A 16,564-nucleotide genomic window follows, 5' to 3' on the forward strand; every position below is an offset into this window, starting at 1 on the left:
ATCGTGTAGTATATTCTAGGTGGATTATTGTACGATATTAAGTCTTTTTGGAAAATTTTCTTCACTTGAATATAAATTATCATTGTTTTCAGTATACTTATCTTTAGAAGGCACTACTAGTATATATATTCGCAAAGGAATCGTAAAAACCGTACTAAGACCACAAAATATTCAACCTTCTCAGCCCCTTCTTCGGCCTCGGTTCCGGCTCCGGGTTATTCTGATAATTCTCAATAAAAGGCCGAATAGGAATCTCCTCTAACGGAATAATCCTCGTCTTCTTGACAAACTTGTAACCCAGGTAAATACCCAAAATAAGCGGCCCATTCAGATACGACGAGATAAAAGTCTCAGTATCCCAATGTCCATGCATGAACGTCTTATAACCACCCGTAAAGAAAAGAATAACCAGTAAGATCAACGAGCACCACGTACTCCAGGGCTGGAACGGTGCCGCCCACGGCAATTCCTTATGACGATCGATCCCTTGCTTCTTGCATCCGTAGTAGAAACGGAGGTAGACGATACAGATACAGACCCAATTGACTAGCGTGGATATGGCGACGATATCCTGTAACCAGGTGAAGACTGTACTTGCCGAGTCGGAGAGGGTCATGTAGCCTAGGGCCATAAAGAGGCCGTACAGGGCGACGGAGACGTATGGGACGCCGAAACGGTTCATGCGTTTGAAAATCTTCGGGGCGTGCCCGTTGCAGGCCATACCGTAGAGGATTCGGGAGCCACCGAGCATGTTCGAATTGCCTGATGACCAGGCGGAGGTGAGGACGACGGCGTTGATGATGGATGGCACTGCCGAGATGCCTGCGTTGCGGGCGGCGATGACGAAGGGTGAGTGGGCTGCTGTGCTTGTTGAGCCGAGTAGGTTGGGATCGTTGGAGGGTACGACTAGGCCGACCATGAATATTGTCAAGATGTAGAAGAGGAAGATTCGAACGAAGATCCGTCGCGCGGCTTGCGGGATTGCATGTCGAGGGTTGCGTGTTTCAGCGGCAGCGACCGTGATGTTGTCGATGCCGGAGTATGCATAGAGAGCGTTGTCGAATGTGGTCCAGAATCCCATGAAGCGGCCTAATGAGCCACCGACTCCTAGGTATTGTACGAACGGGCCGGGGTTCTTCCAGTAACTGAATCCGATGGCTTTATGGTCGGGACCTCCACCACATGTGATGACCAAGGCCATGATATTGATTCCAATGACTAGCATGATCTTCAGCATGGAGAAGCCAAACTCCAGCTCTCCGTATATACGGACAAAGAGGAGCGCCGTGATAAGCATGAGCACACCGAACACAGTTATCCATATCGCGTTGTTGATCGTAGCCCAGAACTCAACAATAACGGCAGCTGCCACGATCTCGGATGGAATTGATACAACGTAGGAGTATACATGGTTCCACCCAATGGCAAAAGACAAGGCAGGATCGCAGAAGAGTTCTAGGTATCGAATGGCACCTCCTGTGAGGGGGGCTAGGGCACCCATTTCTCCAACACCGAACACAACGCTCGACACCGTGAGACCAATGATGGAGTATCCGAGAAAGGCTCCAAGAGGCCCTGCTGTTGCGATGGCTCGTCCAGAGCCCAGGAAAAGACCAGTTCCGATGGTACCAGCCAGCGCGATCATCTGAATATGTCGCTGGTGGAGGCCTTGTTTGAAGTCATGCACCTCCTCCAGCTGGCCGGCCGTGTTCTCCACATCGTACGATCCCACATTGTCGTGGAAGCCCTTTTTCTCTGTAATGGGTGATGGACCAACTTCGTCAAACGAGGGGTATTCTGCGGTATGGGCAGGCATCTTGCTTGAGACTACAATCGATAGTGTCAAACGTAAAGTAGGAGATCGTGTGCTCGACCGGGGGGTGACTTCTTCCCATTTTTGTACAATTTTTCATATATCTATGTGCAGTTTAGGTTCTTCATGGGGCTATTTCCCCCACTTGTCAGAGGCTAATGCAAAGCCAATATCAAATCCCATTTCCTTCATTGGCGGGGAGTTCTGCACATACATGGTTAAGATAAGAACTAAGTGAACCGGATGGATCCCGGCAAGTTTACCACGTTGGACATGTCTAGGGGAATAGCTTGAAAGCCAGATATAGAAATAAATTAATTGATATACTGATAAACCGGAGAATCTCAGTGGAGCCCGGACCGACCATGGATATCTGCCGGGTTTAATTAGGCAATTCCGGTCCGGTAGCGAGCTTTTAGTGATCCAAAGAATCGTACGCCGTGCCGAGGCCGATTGGCGATAAGATAAGACCTCAGACGCATCACTGTCTTATAAACTTAACTGTGTCATCTTTTTCGTAGCTACTCCAAGCTATAGAGGCCATAACTTCACATTTTAAACACGAATATGCAACCGCCTGCTTCGAATGGGACTATAGCTGCTTCTGCAGTGGAAACACAAACGGCAGGATGCTTCCCCGCTCCTAATCCGGGGGAATGCTTCTGGCAAACCCAACCTCATCCGAAGAGTGACCATCGCTCGACGGAACAGTTGCCCGAGCACAGTGACATTGTCATAATTGGCGCGGGCTACGCTGGTATCAGTACGGCCTACCATATTGTGAAGGACCATAAGGATTTCAACAAGTCAATCACAATCCTGGAAGCTAGGGGAGTTTGCTCGGGCGCGACAGGTCGTAATGGAGGTCATCTCCGGCCTGATTTCTACGGCCATATTCCCACATACATCGATCGCGCTGGTGCACGTGCAGGGGCTGAGATAGCGGAGTTCGAGGTTGCTCATCTGCCCGCGCTAAAGAAAGTCATTGAGGAAGAGAAGATCGATTGTGATTTTACCTTGACAAGGACGATCGACGTCTGGTGCAATGAGGAAGCCGCGGCAAAGGCTAAGGAAACTTTCGACAAGGTAGTTGCGCAGAGTTTTGAGTACATGAATGATGCTATCTTTTATACCGGCAAGGAAGTCGAGGGTGTAAGTGCTTGCTAATTATTAGGCAAGTGACAGATGCTAATGTTGTATAGATCTGCGGCGTCAAAGGCGCTGTCGCATGCGCTTCGTACACGGCTGGGACTGTGTGGCCGTATAAATTTGTCATGCATCTTACCGAGTCCCTTCTTGCAACAGGCAAGGTCAATCTTCAAACACATACCCCCGCGACCTCCATCACACCGGATCCAAATGGCGGGTATGTGATTGGAACTCCACGGGGAAGAATGCACGCAGGCAACGTTATCCATGCAAACAATGCATACGTCGCGGCCCTTCTCCCCGAGTATGAGAAAAACATTATTCCATGCAAGGGTATTTGCTGTCGAATTACGGTGCCAGAAGGAACTACGGCACCCCTTCTTAACAACTCCTACATCAACCGAACAGAAGATAACACTCTTTCATATCTGATCCCGCGAGCAGACGGCAGTATCATTGTTGGTGGTGCCGCCGCCAAGTTCCGGGCCTTCCGGGAGCAATGGTACAACAACGTGGACGACAGTGTTCTTATCGATTCGGCAAAGGATTATTATACTGACTATATGCAGCGGACGTATCGTGGGTGGGAGAATTCGGGGGCTAAAGTGGACAAGATTTGGACTGGAGTCATGGGGTACTCCTATGACTCAAATCCCCACGTCGGCGAAGTGCCTGCCAAGGATGGCCAGTTTATCATTGCTGGTTTCAATGGCCATGGTATGCCGGTCATCTGGTTGGCAGCCAAGGAACTGGCAAAGATGGTTGCGCAGGGAACATCGTTCGAGGAGACAACTATGCCCAGATTATTCAAGACGACGCAGTTCCGGATTGATCGGGCAAGGGATGGGAAGGAAGAGGATGGTGATATTTTAGGAACTGGTAATTTCCCGGCGACGAAGCAGTAGTGCCTCTGTTATGGATATAAGAATGATTGCGTTATGCGATGTTGCAATTGATGTTGGCTCGGACTATGGAGTTATACATAGGTAGAATGTAAATAGTTCCTTTGGCATACTAACCACGCTGAACCTTTGATGGCTTACTGTCATTTTGTATTTTTCCATTTTTCATTTTAAATTTTTTTGTCTCTTTCACTACTTTGGACACTTGCATAGAGCCTTTGCAAGATCTAATAAACGAATCAAGACCCCTACAAGTGCTTCTAGGCATCCCAATGACACACCAATAAACAGATTGCATAGTAGACCTCGATAGTCGCTCAACAGATACAATACAACACAGACCCCCCAAAAAGCTAACTGCGAAACATCAAATCCTCAACCCCCAACCCTCAACTCAGGAGACTCCTAAACATGCGGTCCCAGCTCACGGCAATCTGATTAAACGGACTCACAGCACTTGAAGCAGCCCTATAATCATTGTCAGTAAATTGTCCACCCACTATACCACGCTATCTCGGCTTTGATGAAAGAGTACTGGTGTACATACAGGGCCTTCACGGTAAAGAGCCTATATGCATTGTTAGCGGTCAGGTATTCATGCATGCGAGTTCAACTACATGGACAACATACCGGGTGTGCAGCATCACAGTACTGATCGGAACCAGCGCTGTAGGGGTGACATTCCTCAAGACAGTTCTTGGGGTTCTGGCCCCCTGCCATCACGGCGGGGGTGAGGGCAACGATGGCGGCGAAGATGCTGAGGAAACGCATTGTGATTACTTGCTGTATTTATTGAGTGATTGTTTGAAAGATAAAAGACGAATTGCTTGCTGTTGTGTCTGGCTGAATGGTCTCTTGCTCAATGGATATCTAGCCTCTTTTATATCTTTTTGTGATGGTCCAAATGCAACGTTGTGTTCAACTCCACTGCGGTGGCAAACTCCATGTGTGGAGTAATTCTTCAGATGGAGAACATATGCATTGTATTCGAATCGTTACATCATACTAACGGTGTAAAGGTAACTACGTAGTTACTATTAATGGACCGGGTTCAATGATCGTCATGGTGGATGAGATAGTACGTGGGCCCGAGACCCATCCAACCTCAACTTTGGGACTGGAACGGGGATGTAAACCGCCTTCTCGATGGAATGGGAATCCAATACCCAATTTTTGGAAGGGATCGGATTTCCTATTGCCCCGTAAACCCCGTTTTATTGCTTATCCCCACAATAATCCCATAGGATTCTTCCGTCTCAACGGTCCGCCGGACGGGATTGATCGTCCTAAATTTGTCTCAATAGTGGTAAATAGCCGTTGACGATTGAGACTAAATTCACTAGTTTTAGTCATCATCATCAGTATTTGAGGCCTTTTATGAAAGCAGGAATCGTGGAGGCTTCTTGTAGGATTTGTTGGTTTTATAGAGAATCACTATTGTCGGACGTCCCTACTGGGCTTTGGCACTGTTTCGGGTAGTATCATCCCAAGGGATATAACATCCCTAACAGAAATATACAAATAGTCATCACTCGTTATTGATCAATGTCCGATCGTCCATGGGAAGGCAAACGCGGTTGTGGCTGAGGAAATGTTGCCGCTGTCAAGGGATGGATGGCGCGGTGGGTCTAAACGATCCACAAACCCCGATAATGCATGACGCATAGGCATAGGGACGGAGAAACCCGACACCAAAAGGACCTTTAAAAAAAAGTACAACTGGACAATAAGCTCCTTGTTGAGACATTTAAACGCTGACTATACCATATATATCCATCCTCTCACATAATTATTCCAGAAACGCCGATCACAGTGTATATTTGAACAGGGGACTTTTTTCACCCATCTCGTTCAACTCCTCATCTGTATATCGGTCTCGGATCTCCGCTTCGCTTAGCTGGGCTTTCTGTTTATTTAACCTAAAGAGACAGAACTCGAGTACTAGGCAAGCTATGAAACCCGCCGAAGCGAAGGCAAAGGAATTCCCGTAGCCGGTGGGATATCGGGGCGCCTCTTTCTCCTGATAGATAAAACTGCCAATAATGCCTCCCGCATTACCCATACAGACCAGGTAACCGATACCAATTGCTCGCTTTGTGGGGTTTGGAATATTGGAAACGTTCCAGGCGTTTACACCCGGTAGAATGGGGTACATCCTAAATGAGATTGAGTTGGAAGGTCTGTGACTGAAAAATTGTGTGACTGTGTACTTACCCGAAACAAGCCAGACAGACACCAAAGTAACACAGTGCTATATTATCACTAATGTCGGCTGCCTTGGTGAATAAGATGCTAAACGCGACGACCTGCAATAGTTGAGGGATGATGATAAAAGGCATGCGCCAGGTATAGCGATCGGCGAAAACCGAGAAAATATAAGCCGAGAAGGCACCTACGGCGTAGGGTGGAATGGTTAATAGCTGTGCTTTGGCGGAAGTGAATCCCATGCTTTGGATGATCTGGGGCATGGTGAACTTCAGAGCGTAGTTGGGTACGGCGTTGGACCAGTTGGCGAGGATTAGTAGGTAGATTTTCCAATCCATCAGAACACTGATCAACGCGCTCCAGGCGACTCCTTCTTTCTGGGCTCCTTGGGTGCTGTTCGCAATTTGCCGGACCTCCAGAAAGCGAATCTCATCGGGTGTAAGCCACCCCGAGGATAGTTGAGGTGAGTCAAGAAGCAAGAAGAAAGTAAGGCAAGCCAGGCAGATAGTAGCAAGACCTTCTATTATGAAAATCTGACGTGATACACCGCATTAGCTCGGACGTCTGGCAGTGCACAGTTAATAACCAGGTTTGGTGACGCACCCATCGCCAGCCTTCGTAGCCAGCAATACCATCCATCTTGGCAATGACAAAAGCAAGAAGCCCCGAGAATGCTCCTCCCGAGGCAGCCGATGTGTATAGGATAGCGATGCGTGTTTGGGTTTCGTTGGGAAGGTACCATTTGGAAATGATCAAAACAGCGCCCGGAAGAAATCCTGCCCTGCCATATGTTAGGCACTGAAGGTAACAGCGTAGCCCGGCTGGGATAAACCTACTCGAATAGACCAAGGAGAAACCGGATGCCAACCAGGGAACCAAAGTTGTGAACAAACCCTGTACATGTCATGATTATTCCCCAGACAAGGATCAAGGATCCCAGATAAACAGACGGTCGTTTGAAGTGGTTAAGGATTATGTTACTTGGAACCTCTTGTATTGCTTGTTAGAATTTGCACTTAGTTTCTAGAACTGGAGTAAACGTACCGGCGAGAATGTAAGGAATGAAGAAGACAGCCAAGGCAATGTTGTACTGATTGCCATTCATCCCCAAGTCGGGAAGAAGTCCTTCAATTTTGGCATTACCTAGCCAAGCCAAGTCAGCGATACACCGAAACGAGGCACACTGGAGAGACGCATATACCAATGTTGGTTTTATCAATGTATGCAATCAGATATAGTAGAACGAGCATGGGAATCAGCCGCCACTGCGGGTGTATGTTAGTACTTCACTGATCAGTAAGAGCAGGGAGGACAAAGCTGCGTACATCAACCTGGAAACACAACGTGCTGTCAGCATATTGTTGTATGTAATATCTAAGAAAGCACGGCAGACCTTTCTCAGTACTGTGGCCTTAGCCTCATCAGAGAAGTTGGCAAGGAATTCTTCATCATCAGAAGATAGGCCGCGAGGCTGATGCTCGAGATGCATAACAGCCTCCTTCTCTGATGATAGCTTTTCTTCGTCAAAATTCCGACCGGTAGACATGGTGAATACGCAGTCCGAAGCCAAGACAGAATGATCGACAATGCCTCAGAGCTAGGCTAGTACTGCGTTTCTGGGGAATTGAACCCCGTGGGGAGAGGAGATATAAGAAGTCGAAAGGTAAAACACCCCAGATAATGGACTAGAAATTGTGGGCCCGGAAATGGCACCCCAAGACAATGGGCCTACAAAGTGCATGATGTGACAAAGAGAGCCGTGACACAGACAGATTCTGTCGGATTATAGGATCGTTTTCTTCGCCCGTGGAATCCGGATGTTAATCGTGGCGTCGCGGGTGCTAATCCGACATCTCCGAACCAGGAATGGGATGTCAAACAATGATTTCTAATCCCCACCAGGATACGTGGCTCGGATATGCGTCCATACACATAGAACACAATGGACTATTGAGCTTGGTACTAAATCTTCTAGCACGATGACAGAGGCGGTTTATGTACATAGGCTGCTATACATGCAGAGGTAAATGACCAAAACTAAAAGTCTATATAATACAGAGACAAGGTTACCACGTTGGTGAGATTCCTAGATCATCTAGAGCTGAGTAGAAAGCCTGCTTATTTGTTAGCATAATAATTTCCATCTCTGACTGATTGTAGGAAACGTACAGAAGCATCTAGGTCCAACCAGTCGACAGCTTGCCATGCGTCCAGCATGCTAGGAACAGGATTCACAGATTTATCTGTCGAGGCTATACTTTCAAAGGGTGCTTCAGCTAGCTCGGAACTATCGAAGATATTGAGCTGAGAATTGTCATGTCCTGAACCTTGAACCGTTCTTTGTCCGGAATCAGTATGCGTGTTATTGATTGTCTCGCGTTGGGCCTCCAGGCGTAGCTCCTCCAAAATCGCCGCGTACTTTCGCCCAGGTGATGCTGGCGAGCCAGTCCAAGCTAATTGAGCCCGACACTTCTCAGCGAGGTCAAAGAGCTTGACGTACGATGATTCATTCTCAGGCTGTTGACCATTGCGTGCCTTGCACTGTATGTTCCAAATATATACCACGGCGAGTGCGCAAAAGGTCACATAATGGGTCCACCAAAAGGAATGGAGCAGGTTTGTGTCTTTCGCCATTGTGTTGACTAGTTCTAAAACCGCTTTCGCAGCGGAGATACATTCGGCTATTCGATCTTTTGCCTCGGGATCGTCATCAGAACTAACTACATCGCCGAGTAAAAAAGGCCGATTTACATGTATGAGTGCATGGGAATAAGCGAGTTGAAGTGCTGTGGCCTCTCTTCGGAAGCTTGGTATTAGCGTAGAGGGCTTGATCGTGCCCAGGTGTAAGGGGAGGTTGGCCCGCCAAACGTGAAGCTCGTGAACAATACGATATGCAGCCGCCTTTCGGCTCTCACCAACTGAACTACCAACTGAGTACACTTGACGTGATGTGCGACCGATGATATGCGCGATCCTGAAAGAATGTTAAAAGAAGACCAACAAACACAGCAGGGACATCTACTTGACTTGGGGCACGCACTTTGCATGAAAGATAAGAGCATCTACGTGACAATCCTCAGGATCCTCTACGCTTAGGAGACCATCAGGCCCAATGTCCTCGTCGTTAACGCTGTCTGGAAAGTCTTGGTCGATGTCATCATCGTGCAGAAGCTGTGGCCGGCCCATCACCACGCTAAGATACTTATCGATGGTATATGTGACCCAGAAGACACGCTTGGCGCATTGGGCCTTGACATAATTCGAAGGACCATTTGAGGGAATGTTTTGTTTCCTTGAGCGCCGCCTATGGAGGCCCAGCGACGAGACAATCTGATAGACGTTACCGAATACATACCAAGCCCGATTCACTCGAGATGTCTGGAGGAGATATAGCACTTGGATTAGTCTGGCCTGGGCTGACTCCAACCGCGGAAATCCCTTCTCTGTATCGGTAAGATGCATCGCCGCGCAAAATAAGGGGTCAGTTTCCTGGAGAGCTGACGCCTCGTCGTTGTTAGGAAACTTCCGTTCAACCTTTGAAATGCGAAAGCGTGCGATTGCCAGAATCGTCAAAATAATGCTATATTTAGCATTCTTGATGGTATGCGTTATTGGGCGATTTGCTCGCCGATTGTCCAAGATAGTATCTAGCCAGCTTTCCACGGTTTGTTGGTGGAATACTCGATAGGTAACAACACAGGACTCGAAGTAAAAATTCAGTAAGCGGCGCGCCGTGAGAGCATCGGGAAACGGATCCGAACTATGCGCGTCTTGGTAGAAAGGTCGGTCTCCAGCGGAAACTAAGGGCTGATTCATCTCTGCCTCACTCGACCTTGGGGATTGAATGTCTCCCTTTTGCATAGAAATCTTGCGCCATGCTTGATGGAAAGATGTGAGGCCAGACGTTGGATCGACATACTGTCCCTCGATCACTAGCTCCGGTGATGCGCGTGATGGAGCACCATCTCCGACGTTCACCGAAGGACCACTGGCCTCTTCGGCGATGTTAACCTGAGGTCGTTCGTTGATTTGTATATTTTCACTGATATTGGAGGTACTTCTGGAACCCGTATGTTGCGCATTTGATCTTTGGCCAGTGCAGGCAGTTTCTTGCTCTCTGGATGTGGATAGGGGTGGAGGTGTAGGAGGTCGACCACGCGAATATTTGCTGGCATAGGTACATATCAAGCGCCTCCTGTTGCAGTGTTCACATGGGGCTGTGCCTGAGCATCGAATCTTCTTGACCTTACAGGAGTCGCAGGCGCGGCTGACTTTTGGATCTTTGCGGCGGTTGTCCGAGCCATCGTAAGCATCCTCAAGGGGGTGTTTCCGAGTAGAGAGGCGAGGAGTAACGCTGCTAGTGGGGCTTGTTGCATGGTCTGGAGTTCCTGGTGTCATGATGCAGGCCATCAAGGGTAGGATTGAGGTGCAGCGTGTAGTGGGTACGGAAATCACGGATTCATATACAGAGGCGTGGCACCGCGGAGAATCTGGGGAAATGTTTTACACGCCGTCGCTTTTCCTGTGGGTCTCCGGGTGATGGGATTCGCTTATCATTCGTTGTTCGAAGCTGCCTTTCGGCTTTCGCTTCTTTTCACCAACAATACGAAGTGGATGATCATTGCCATTGGTCGAATTAATGGTGTCCGTTGCTCGCCCAGGCCTGGCGAACCGATCACGCCATCTAGTTTGGGCTAATGTGTCCTTGGTTGAGATATTGTCTTCTCCATGGTTGGCTAAATATTTTCCGTTTTAGTGTGATTCTTATATGAATATTGTACATTTAAGCCTTTTCGACAAGTGGCTAGAAGGTGAGAGCTCTCGTTATCATGCTCTCAAAAGACATCCGGACAGTAAACTGCACACGAGGCTAGTTGTCATGCTAGATAGAATATACCAGGGGATTGGCGCCCTTGCTCTTAGTTCCGAGTTCAGATAAAGTAGATTTTAGCAAGCACATCTTATCTCTGAGAACACTATTCAATACGGTCATCACTATATGTACTACTTCGAATTTACAATTTCTCAAGTAATTAACTTGGACTGTATTGCATATCATCATAATAGAATATAAATACTTAGGAGATTCTAGGAAGTAGATAATAAGGCCCTTGAGCCGGCATCGAATTTTATATCAGATATGTCCGTCATAATGGGTTCTATACTACTAAGTAGTATGATTCTTAGAAACATTAAGATGTCTTTGCTTGTGGCCTACAATAGCCCGTACGGTAAAGCTACTCATCAAGGAAGAAATATTTGAGGAAATCAAACTGCATATCTCTATATATAAACAGATACGTACATCATTCTCGCGTTCCAATCCCATTCGTTTAACTCTCCGCCGCCTTATCTATGCAACTCTGCTGAGGCTAGCAGCACCAATCGCTGCATGAATTTCCTGTTCTGCACCAGGCTCAAGAGGCAAAAGAGGTGATCGAACGGTAGCATGCTTAAGAATACCGCGAGCAACAAGAGCGTGTTTGAGGGCGACCGTGCCCTCCATATGCGACCCCCGGTGATAGACACTCTTCGTGACGGGTAGGAGCTGATCATGGATTTCGCGAGCCTTCTTGTAATCCTTGGCTTTCCCAGCCTTGATCAACTCAATCAACGGTTCCGGGGCGATATTACCATAACCGACAAGGAAACCGTCCACATCGAATGAGGTATGCAAGAGATACTCGTCGTGGCAACTCAAGACCTGGAGTTCGGGCCGCTCGCGACGAATCACCGGAATCTCCGTATCCCAGCGGCGCATGTTGCGGACACCGTTCTTCATGGCAAAGACACCGGGTTGAGCTGAAATGTCGAGCATCGTCTTCAGGCTGTAGGTGGCTTTTGTGTTGTCTGGGTACTGGAAGAGGATCAAGGGAAGCTGGCTGACTTCGTAGACTCGTCGATAGCGATCCTGGGGAGCGCCATCCTGGTATCCAAAGCGCAACCATCCATGAGATGGGTAGAGGAGACCAGCCGCAGCACCAGCGTCCTTTGCGCGCTTCGCTTCAAGTGCGGCCACCTCGGTACCCTCTCCTGTGATTCCTGCAATAATGGGGATCTTGTTGTCGACGGACTGGACGAATGCCTTGATGACTGATATTTGCTCCTCGGCTGTGAGGAAGGTTCCTTCTCCTGCGTGGCCCAACACAACCAGGCCTTTCACACCATCGATGCTACCAAGCCAGCCACCCAAGCGTTGGATGGCCTCATAATCGACGTCTCCTGATTCAGTGAACGGTGTCACTGGAGCAGGGGTCAAACCGCGCATGTCAAAGCCGACCATTTTGGATATAGTCTTATGGTGTGGTGATATAACGTATGTTAGGAGTTATAATGAATTGAGAGATAACTTGGAAATTTCCGGGTGCGTTTGTGAAGTTTGTGAAGTTGATGATCTTAAAAGGACATTTTGAGTGATCACCATCACTGATATATATACATCCAGCGGTGGTTGTTTAATCCATACCTCTCCAGGAAGTCGGTCGCTATTCACAAATACCCTCGGAGGTTCTCCAAGACGGACTCCCGGAAACCTGAATTCTCTACAGACATGCCCACTATAACAAAGTGTAGAAATATGCCCCACATTGGAAGAATCCGACATATGTTGAGCAACCTTAACGGGAATCCGAGATATTCGCAACACCAGCCCGGATTCCACGGGGAGAGTGGGTCCGCGAAAGGAAACCAGTCTAGACTATACCCGCGAATTCTCCGTAACTCAAAGGCAAATATCAACAGAAGCTGAGGTATTTTTTAAAAAGCTTCCAATTACCCCGTAAACCCTGCTCTACTGAGTATATTTCAATATCGTGCCCCATCGTAGGCGGACACACAAGGCAGAATACGATAGGATGACGGCCAGCACCTAAAGGATTATTCTCCATGTAGTATAGTTGGCGGTCGAATTGGCTCAGACTACGGCATAGCTCAAGGTGACAATGGTCATGACACGGTGATACATGGTATTTAGAATAAGTAGGCTTCTTCAGCGCCCTGGGCCCAGAGTTGCACGCGGGTCGATTTGGGTCGGGTCTAGCGGGGAACTCGTGCCACTAATAGGAACCTCGTCTCCCCCCCATTACCAGTGATCGACAGGTCACCGTAAAGGATATCAATGAAGCGATATCGTAAGCTACGTAAAGTCAAGAGACGAAAGAAAACCTGTTCACTATTCTGCAGTGCTAAAATTGGATACTAAAGCGGTAGGATAGTCAAGACTGACAAAAGTCCTATGATCACCTGATCTTCGTACCCTGTCGCCTCATCGGCTGCTTTCCGAATAGCCTATTCGTTTTAATAAGGTTCTTCACCTGCAGATATCCCGACCCACCTTTCACCATAGAAACCAGTCATGCTTCAGTCAGGCTTCAGTCAGGCTTCAGTCAGGCTTCAGTCAGGCTTCATCTCCGACCGCAGGGGTAATCGGGTACTCGGTGTTCATGGATCCGTGGTAAGGCCATTTCTCACGAACAATCAACTTGTTGAAATGCACCAGGACAGAGAATCTGGTTCACCGCATCCAGACCACCCAAAATGTATAAGTACGCCCGTCACTGGCGCTGTCGAGGATATCAGTTCGTCCATCATCTACAACAGGCCCAGTGAGAGTATTGATCACCCATTGCACGTGTCGTAATATAGATAAATATTTTTTCGCCATGGAGGAACCGACCTACGATCCAAGGTGTGTGTGTACTGAAGTTGGCATAGCAGAACGCATCTAACTTACTAATTCCCCTTTACGACAACAGCCGCCCCCTTGCGACTACCACCCTCGTCTACCAGTATAAATTGGCCAACTGCCCTGGGAAGACTACTGTGGGCCTGCTTGTCGAATACCCACCAGATGGTGCCACGCCTCCTCATCGCCATGGAGGAGCCTCTGTGTCTGCTTATGTGATCAAAGGTTCCGTGCTAAACAAGATGAATAACGACCCGATGAAAGTGATCAACCAGGGTGGGTCTTGGTATGAAGCCCCAGGGTGCCATCATCGCATTGGTGCCAATGCCAGCAAGACCGAGCCAGCGGCATTTTTTGTGAACTTTGTTCTTGACACCGAGACGCTTGAGCGGGAGGGGCCAGCTGTTTTGGTGCAGTATGATGAGGAGTACAAGGATATTGTGGCCCAGAAGATGAAGGCTTGAAGTCAGGAGGCCGGTTAGGTACGTTGTGGACGAATGGGCGATATGGTGTCTTAAAGCTTCCGCTGGGCAGTATATTTGTCGCCAGTGTGTTTGTTTACTCTTGATTTTGTATTACACATTTCAGATATTACAGTTTGGCGATTGCCTTAACAAGGCTAAAGTTGTACCTGATTGCGGATGAATCCTCCCCGAGGACCGAAGAAAGTGAGCGCATACATCTGTCTTATACGTTGCTGAAATATTAAGTTTTAATTCCGATATGATTTTTCTGTGGCAATGTAAGCGAACTGCATACTAATTGGAGCAGCCTTATTTCAAGGCGAACTTATGTTTGCGAAGCCTAGCTGGTCGCCGGAACATAGGATCGTTAAAGCAGCAGCGAGTCCCCTTCGTTCGAGGGAGGCTTCCACCTTCAGTAGCTGCCCGGTAAGCTTGATGGAAAATTTGGAACGCAGCTAGGCCTTGCGGTGTGCAGTGTGCGGAGGGAATAATTGTGGATGAGGGAATGTTAGCTTCAATGCGGCCGAGGTACTCGAGGTACTCCAGGTAGGAGTAAATGCCATCCAGGTCATAGCCTCTTCCACGAGATATCGGGTCCGCTGGGAATCCCGCAAGCACCGGCCCATCAAAAAGACTGATCGACGTCCGCTAACCATGGACAGCGGCGCCATCGGTGCGTCCTCTTTGGATGAGGACAGATGATATCGTGGGCACTCTTGACAGCGAGAGCAGATATTATGTCCACTGGCCAGCCAGGGATGGGAACATCGAGAGCACGAAAGTTGCTCTCCTGCCATGGACGACATCAGCGACGAGAAGCATGGCGTAAGATGTGCTTCCATTGTCTTCCCCAAGCTCGTCAAGGAAAGCGAAAGAGGTGTAGAAGCGGGGCGGTGCAACCTTTTACCGGCATTGTGTCAGAGCTATAGAGCTTACGCATGTCAACAAATCTGCGGATAAGGCGTTATGAAAAGCAGAGCATTGAACGTGGGATAAAGCAAGCTCTTCCACCCGAGCTGATACGTAAACCTACTTTGGCACAATGCCAACCAGGAAGAGTTTGGGAGGTTTTAGCCATAGACTAAGCGAAGTATATAGCGAAAGGCCATCACTACTACTAGGCCGTGAGAATGAACTTGCCCCGTCCAGAATGCTGTCCATTTGCAAGGTCGTACGCCTCCTGAGCCTTTGCAAGAGGGAACGTGTCCGCTACCAGTGACTACACAGCTCCGACACCCACCAGTTCTGCAAGGTAGTGTAATGCATCAGCGCTGCCCTTCACAATAAAAAACAGAGCACACACTCCTGATTTGCGCAGGCCGCGCTTCTCATGCTCTTCCACAAAGTTGAAACTTGCAGAGTCGATAGAAATTAGCATCCCAGTCTCGGTGACGTAGTCCCAGCATTTTACCAGCAGCTCCCCGCCAACCACGTCAATAATGACGTCGAACGTTCCCCGGTAACATCCCAGCATACCGTACTCGACTACCCCACATGCCCCAAGACACTGGAGAAATTCTCCGTTACGCGCATTAGAACTAGTAGCCGCTACTACCGTTACGCCAGCCGCCGCTGCCGCAAGCTGAACGAGATACACTCCCACCGCACCCGCAGCCCCGGTAATCAGCACGCGCTGCTCTTGCTTGCGCGTAGCGCGAGACTTGATCCCCTTCATGGTAGGGCGAGGGATCCGGGCGTGGTCGAATAAGGCCTCATATGCGGTTAGTGCGCTAAGCGGCAAAGTGGCAGCTTGGGCAAAACTGAATCAGGTAGGCTTCAAAGCGATCTCATCCTCTTTGAGAATGGTGTATTCAACCCAGATGGCGGCGCGGTCTATATCAGCCATGCCAAAGACCTGGTCGCTTGGCTTGAACTTGCTATCGGACGAGAAGACCTCGGCTACAGTTCCGGCCACATCGCTGCCAAGAGTGACGTATTCATGACTGTAGGTTTCGGGCCAGGTTAACATGTCGCGAACAATGGTTATAGCTTTGACGCGGACGAGAAGCTCCCCAGGCTGTGAAGGCTTTGGGATGGGGATGTTGTCCAGGTGCATGGCAGTAGTTGGGGCGGGATGAACCCGAATGGCTTGCATGATGTCTGGTGTTTACTGGTTCTTAATTAAGTAAGAGGGAGGATGAGGAACAGTTGGTCCGAGTGATGGCCCTGACCATGGGCTAAATATATCTGCGATTACATTATTGGATAATACTTTTGATATGTGATGTAAAAAAGGTATGAAGATACACAAGAGACAAGCAGCGCATTCAACTTTGTTGTAGGCTATTGATAGACTATTCAAGAAGCGAGGGGCATATCTGAGTAATATAACCCTCAACGCTCAAAG

The 16,564-nt window shown here is 48.5% G+C and overlaps 9 protein-coding genes across 9 annotated transcripts; 3 read left to right on the plus strand and 6 right to left on the minus strand.

Moving 5' to 3' along the window:
• Positions 1 to 154: 154 nt before the first annotated feature.
• BDV27DRAFT_3538 (aromatic amino acid and leucine permease) lies at positions 155 to 2,067 on the minus strand (the record flags this gene model as incomplete). The annotated part of the gene is made up of 1 exon (XM_032076407.1): positions 155 to 2,067. Exon 1 carries the CDS (start codon positions 1,814 to 1,816, stop codon positions 155 to 157), a length of 1,662 nt encoding a protein of 553 aa, XP_031926895.1. The 5' UTR covers positions 1,817 to 2,067.
• Positions 2,068 to 2,333: 266 nt separating this feature from the next.
• On the plus strand, positions 2,334 to 3,992 carry BDV27DRAFT_3539 (NAD(P)/FAD-dependent oxidoreductase). The gene is made up of 2 exons (XM_032076408.1): positions 2,334 to 2,965; positions 3,016 to 3,992. The coding sequence occupies exons 1-2, from the start codon at positions 2,381 to 2,383 to the stop codon at positions 3,865 to 3,867; spliced, it is 1,437 nt and encodes a 478-aa protein (XP_031926896.1). The 5' UTR covers positions 2,334 to 2,380; the 3' UTR covers positions 3,868 to 3,992.
• Positions 3,993 to 4,119: 127 nt separating this feature from the next.
• On the minus strand, positions 4,120 to 4,692 carry BDV27DRAFT_129412 (uncharacterized protein). Its single transcript, XM_032067185.1, has 3 exons — positions 4,495 to 4,692; positions 4,412 to 4,432; positions 4,120 to 4,332 (listed from the first exon to the last, which is right to left on the minus strand). The coding sequence occupies exons 1-3, from the start codon at positions 4,633 to 4,635 to the stop codon at positions 4,303 to 4,305; spliced, it is 192 nt and encodes a 63-aa protein (XP_031926897.1). The 5' UTR covers positions 4,636 to 4,692; the 3' UTR covers positions 4,120 to 4,302.
• A 978-nt stretch (positions 4,693 to 5,670) lies between these two features.
• On the minus strand, positions 5,671 to 7,319 carry BDV27DRAFT_165224 (putative MFS transporter; the record flags this gene model as incomplete). The annotated part of the gene is made up of 6 exons (XM_032073867.1): positions 5,671 to 6,020; positions 6,079 to 6,602; positions 6,673 to 6,850; positions 6,906 to 7,059; positions 7,114 to 7,212; positions 7,271 to 7,319. The coding sequence occupies 6 exons, from the start codon at positions 7,317 to 7,319 to the stop codon at positions 5,672 to 5,674; spliced, it is 1,353 nt and encodes a 450-aa protein (XP_031926898.1).
• Positions 7,320 to 8,135: 816 nt separating this feature from the next.
• BDV27DRAFT_158434 (transcription factor domain-containing protein) lies at positions 8,136 to 10,467 on the minus strand (the record flags this gene model as incomplete). The annotated part of the gene is made up of 3 exons (XM_032072685.1): positions 8,136 to 8,183; positions 8,239 to 9,043; positions 9,110 to 10,467. The coding sequence occupies 3 exons, from the start codon at positions 10,465 to 10,467 to the stop codon at positions 8,136 to 8,138; spliced, it is 2,211 nt and encodes a 736-aa protein (XP_031926899.1).
• A 955-nt stretch (positions 10,468 to 11,422) lies between these two features.
• Positions 11,423 to 12,515, minus strand: BDV27DRAFT_165228 (dihydrodipicolinate synthase family protein; the record flags this gene model as incomplete). Its single annotated transcript, XM_032073868.1, has 1 exon — positions 11,423 to 12,515. Exon 1 carries the CDS (start codon positions 12,350 to 12,352, stop codon positions 11,423 to 11,425), a length of 930 nt encoding a protein of 309 aa, XP_031926900.1. The 5' UTR covers positions 12,353 to 12,515.
• Positions 12,516 to 13,332: 817 nt separating this feature from the next.
• On the plus strand, positions 13,333 to 13,851 carry BDV27DRAFT_3561 (uncharacterized protein). The gene has a single exon (XM_032076422.1). It carries the CDS (start codon positions 13,424 to 13,426, stop codon positions 13,706 to 13,708), a length of 285 nt encoding a protein of 94 aa, XP_031926901.1. The 5' UTR covers positions 13,333 to 13,423; the 3' UTR covers positions 13,709 to 13,851.
• Positions 13,420 to 14,480, plus strand: BDV27DRAFT_129417 (cupin domain-containing protein). The gene is made up of 2 exons (XM_032067186.1): positions 13,420 to 13,756; positions 13,824 to 14,480. Exons 1-2 carry the CDS (start codon positions 13,731 to 13,733, stop codon positions 14,215 to 14,217), a joined length of 420 nt encoding a protein of 139 aa, XP_031926902.1. The 5' UTR covers positions 13,420 to 13,730; the 3' UTR covers positions 14,218 to 14,480.
• Positions 14,481 to 15,436: 956 nt separating this feature from the next.
• Positions 15,437 to 16,312, minus strand: BDV27DRAFT_145818 (uncharacterized protein; the record flags this gene model as incomplete). Its single annotated transcript, XM_032070464.1, has 2 exons — positions 15,437 to 15,928; positions 16,034 to 16,312. 2 exons carry the CDS (start codon positions 16,310 to 16,312, stop codon positions 15,437 to 15,439), a joined length of 771 nt encoding a protein of 256 aa, XP_031926903.1.
• Between the last annotated feature and the right edge of the window lie 252 nt (positions 16,313 to 16,564).

Source organism: Aspergillus caelatus, assembly GCF_009193585.1.
Source record: "Aspergillus caelatus strain CBS 763.97 unplaced genomic scaffold BDV27scaffold_104, whole genome shotgun sequence".
Taxonomy (NCBI): domain Eukaryota; kingdom Fungi; phylum Ascomycota; class Eurotiomycetes; order Eurotiales; family Aspergillaceae; genus Aspergillus; species Aspergillus caelatus.

What these genes read in the sequence shown, in the direction of transcription:
- BDV27DRAFT_3539 (XM_032076408.1), top strand. Translation starts at nt 2,381, where the DNA reads ATGCAACCGCCTGCTTCGAATGGGACTATAGCTGCTTCTGCAGTGGAA. An exon ending in CCGGCAAGGAAGTCGAGGGT is followed by an intron (nt 2,966 to 3,015) that starts GTAAGTGCTTGC and finishes AATGTTGTATAG; the next exon opens with ATCTGCGGCGTCAAAGGCGC.
- BDV27DRAFT_129412 (XM_032067185.1), bottom strand. Translation starts at nt 4,635, where the DNA reads ATGCGTTTCCTCAGCATCTTCGCCGCCATCGTTGCCCTCACCCCCGCC. An exon ending in ACTGTGATGCTGCACACCCG is followed by an intron (nt 4,433 to 4,494) that starts GTATGTTGTCCA and finishes CAATGCATATAG; the next exon opens with GCTCTTTACCGTGAAGGCCC. An exon ending in CTCTTTACCGTGAAGGCCCT is followed by an intron (nt 4,333 to 4,411) that starts GTATGTACACCA and finishes CAATGATTATAG; the next exon opens with GGCTGCTTCAAGTGCTGTGA.
- BDV27DRAFT_3561 (XM_032076422.1), top strand. Translation starts at nt 13,424, where the DNA reads ATGCTTCAGTCAGGCTTCAGTCAGGCTTCAGTCAGGCTTCAGTCAGGC.
- BDV27DRAFT_129417 (XM_032067186.1), top strand. Translation starts at nt 13,731, where the DNA reads ATGGAGGAACCGACCTACGATCCAAG. An exon ending in GAACCGACCTACGATCCAAG is followed by an intron (nt 13,757 to 13,823) that starts GTGTGTGTGTAC and finishes TTACGACAACAG; the next exon opens with CCGCCCCCTTGCGACTACCA.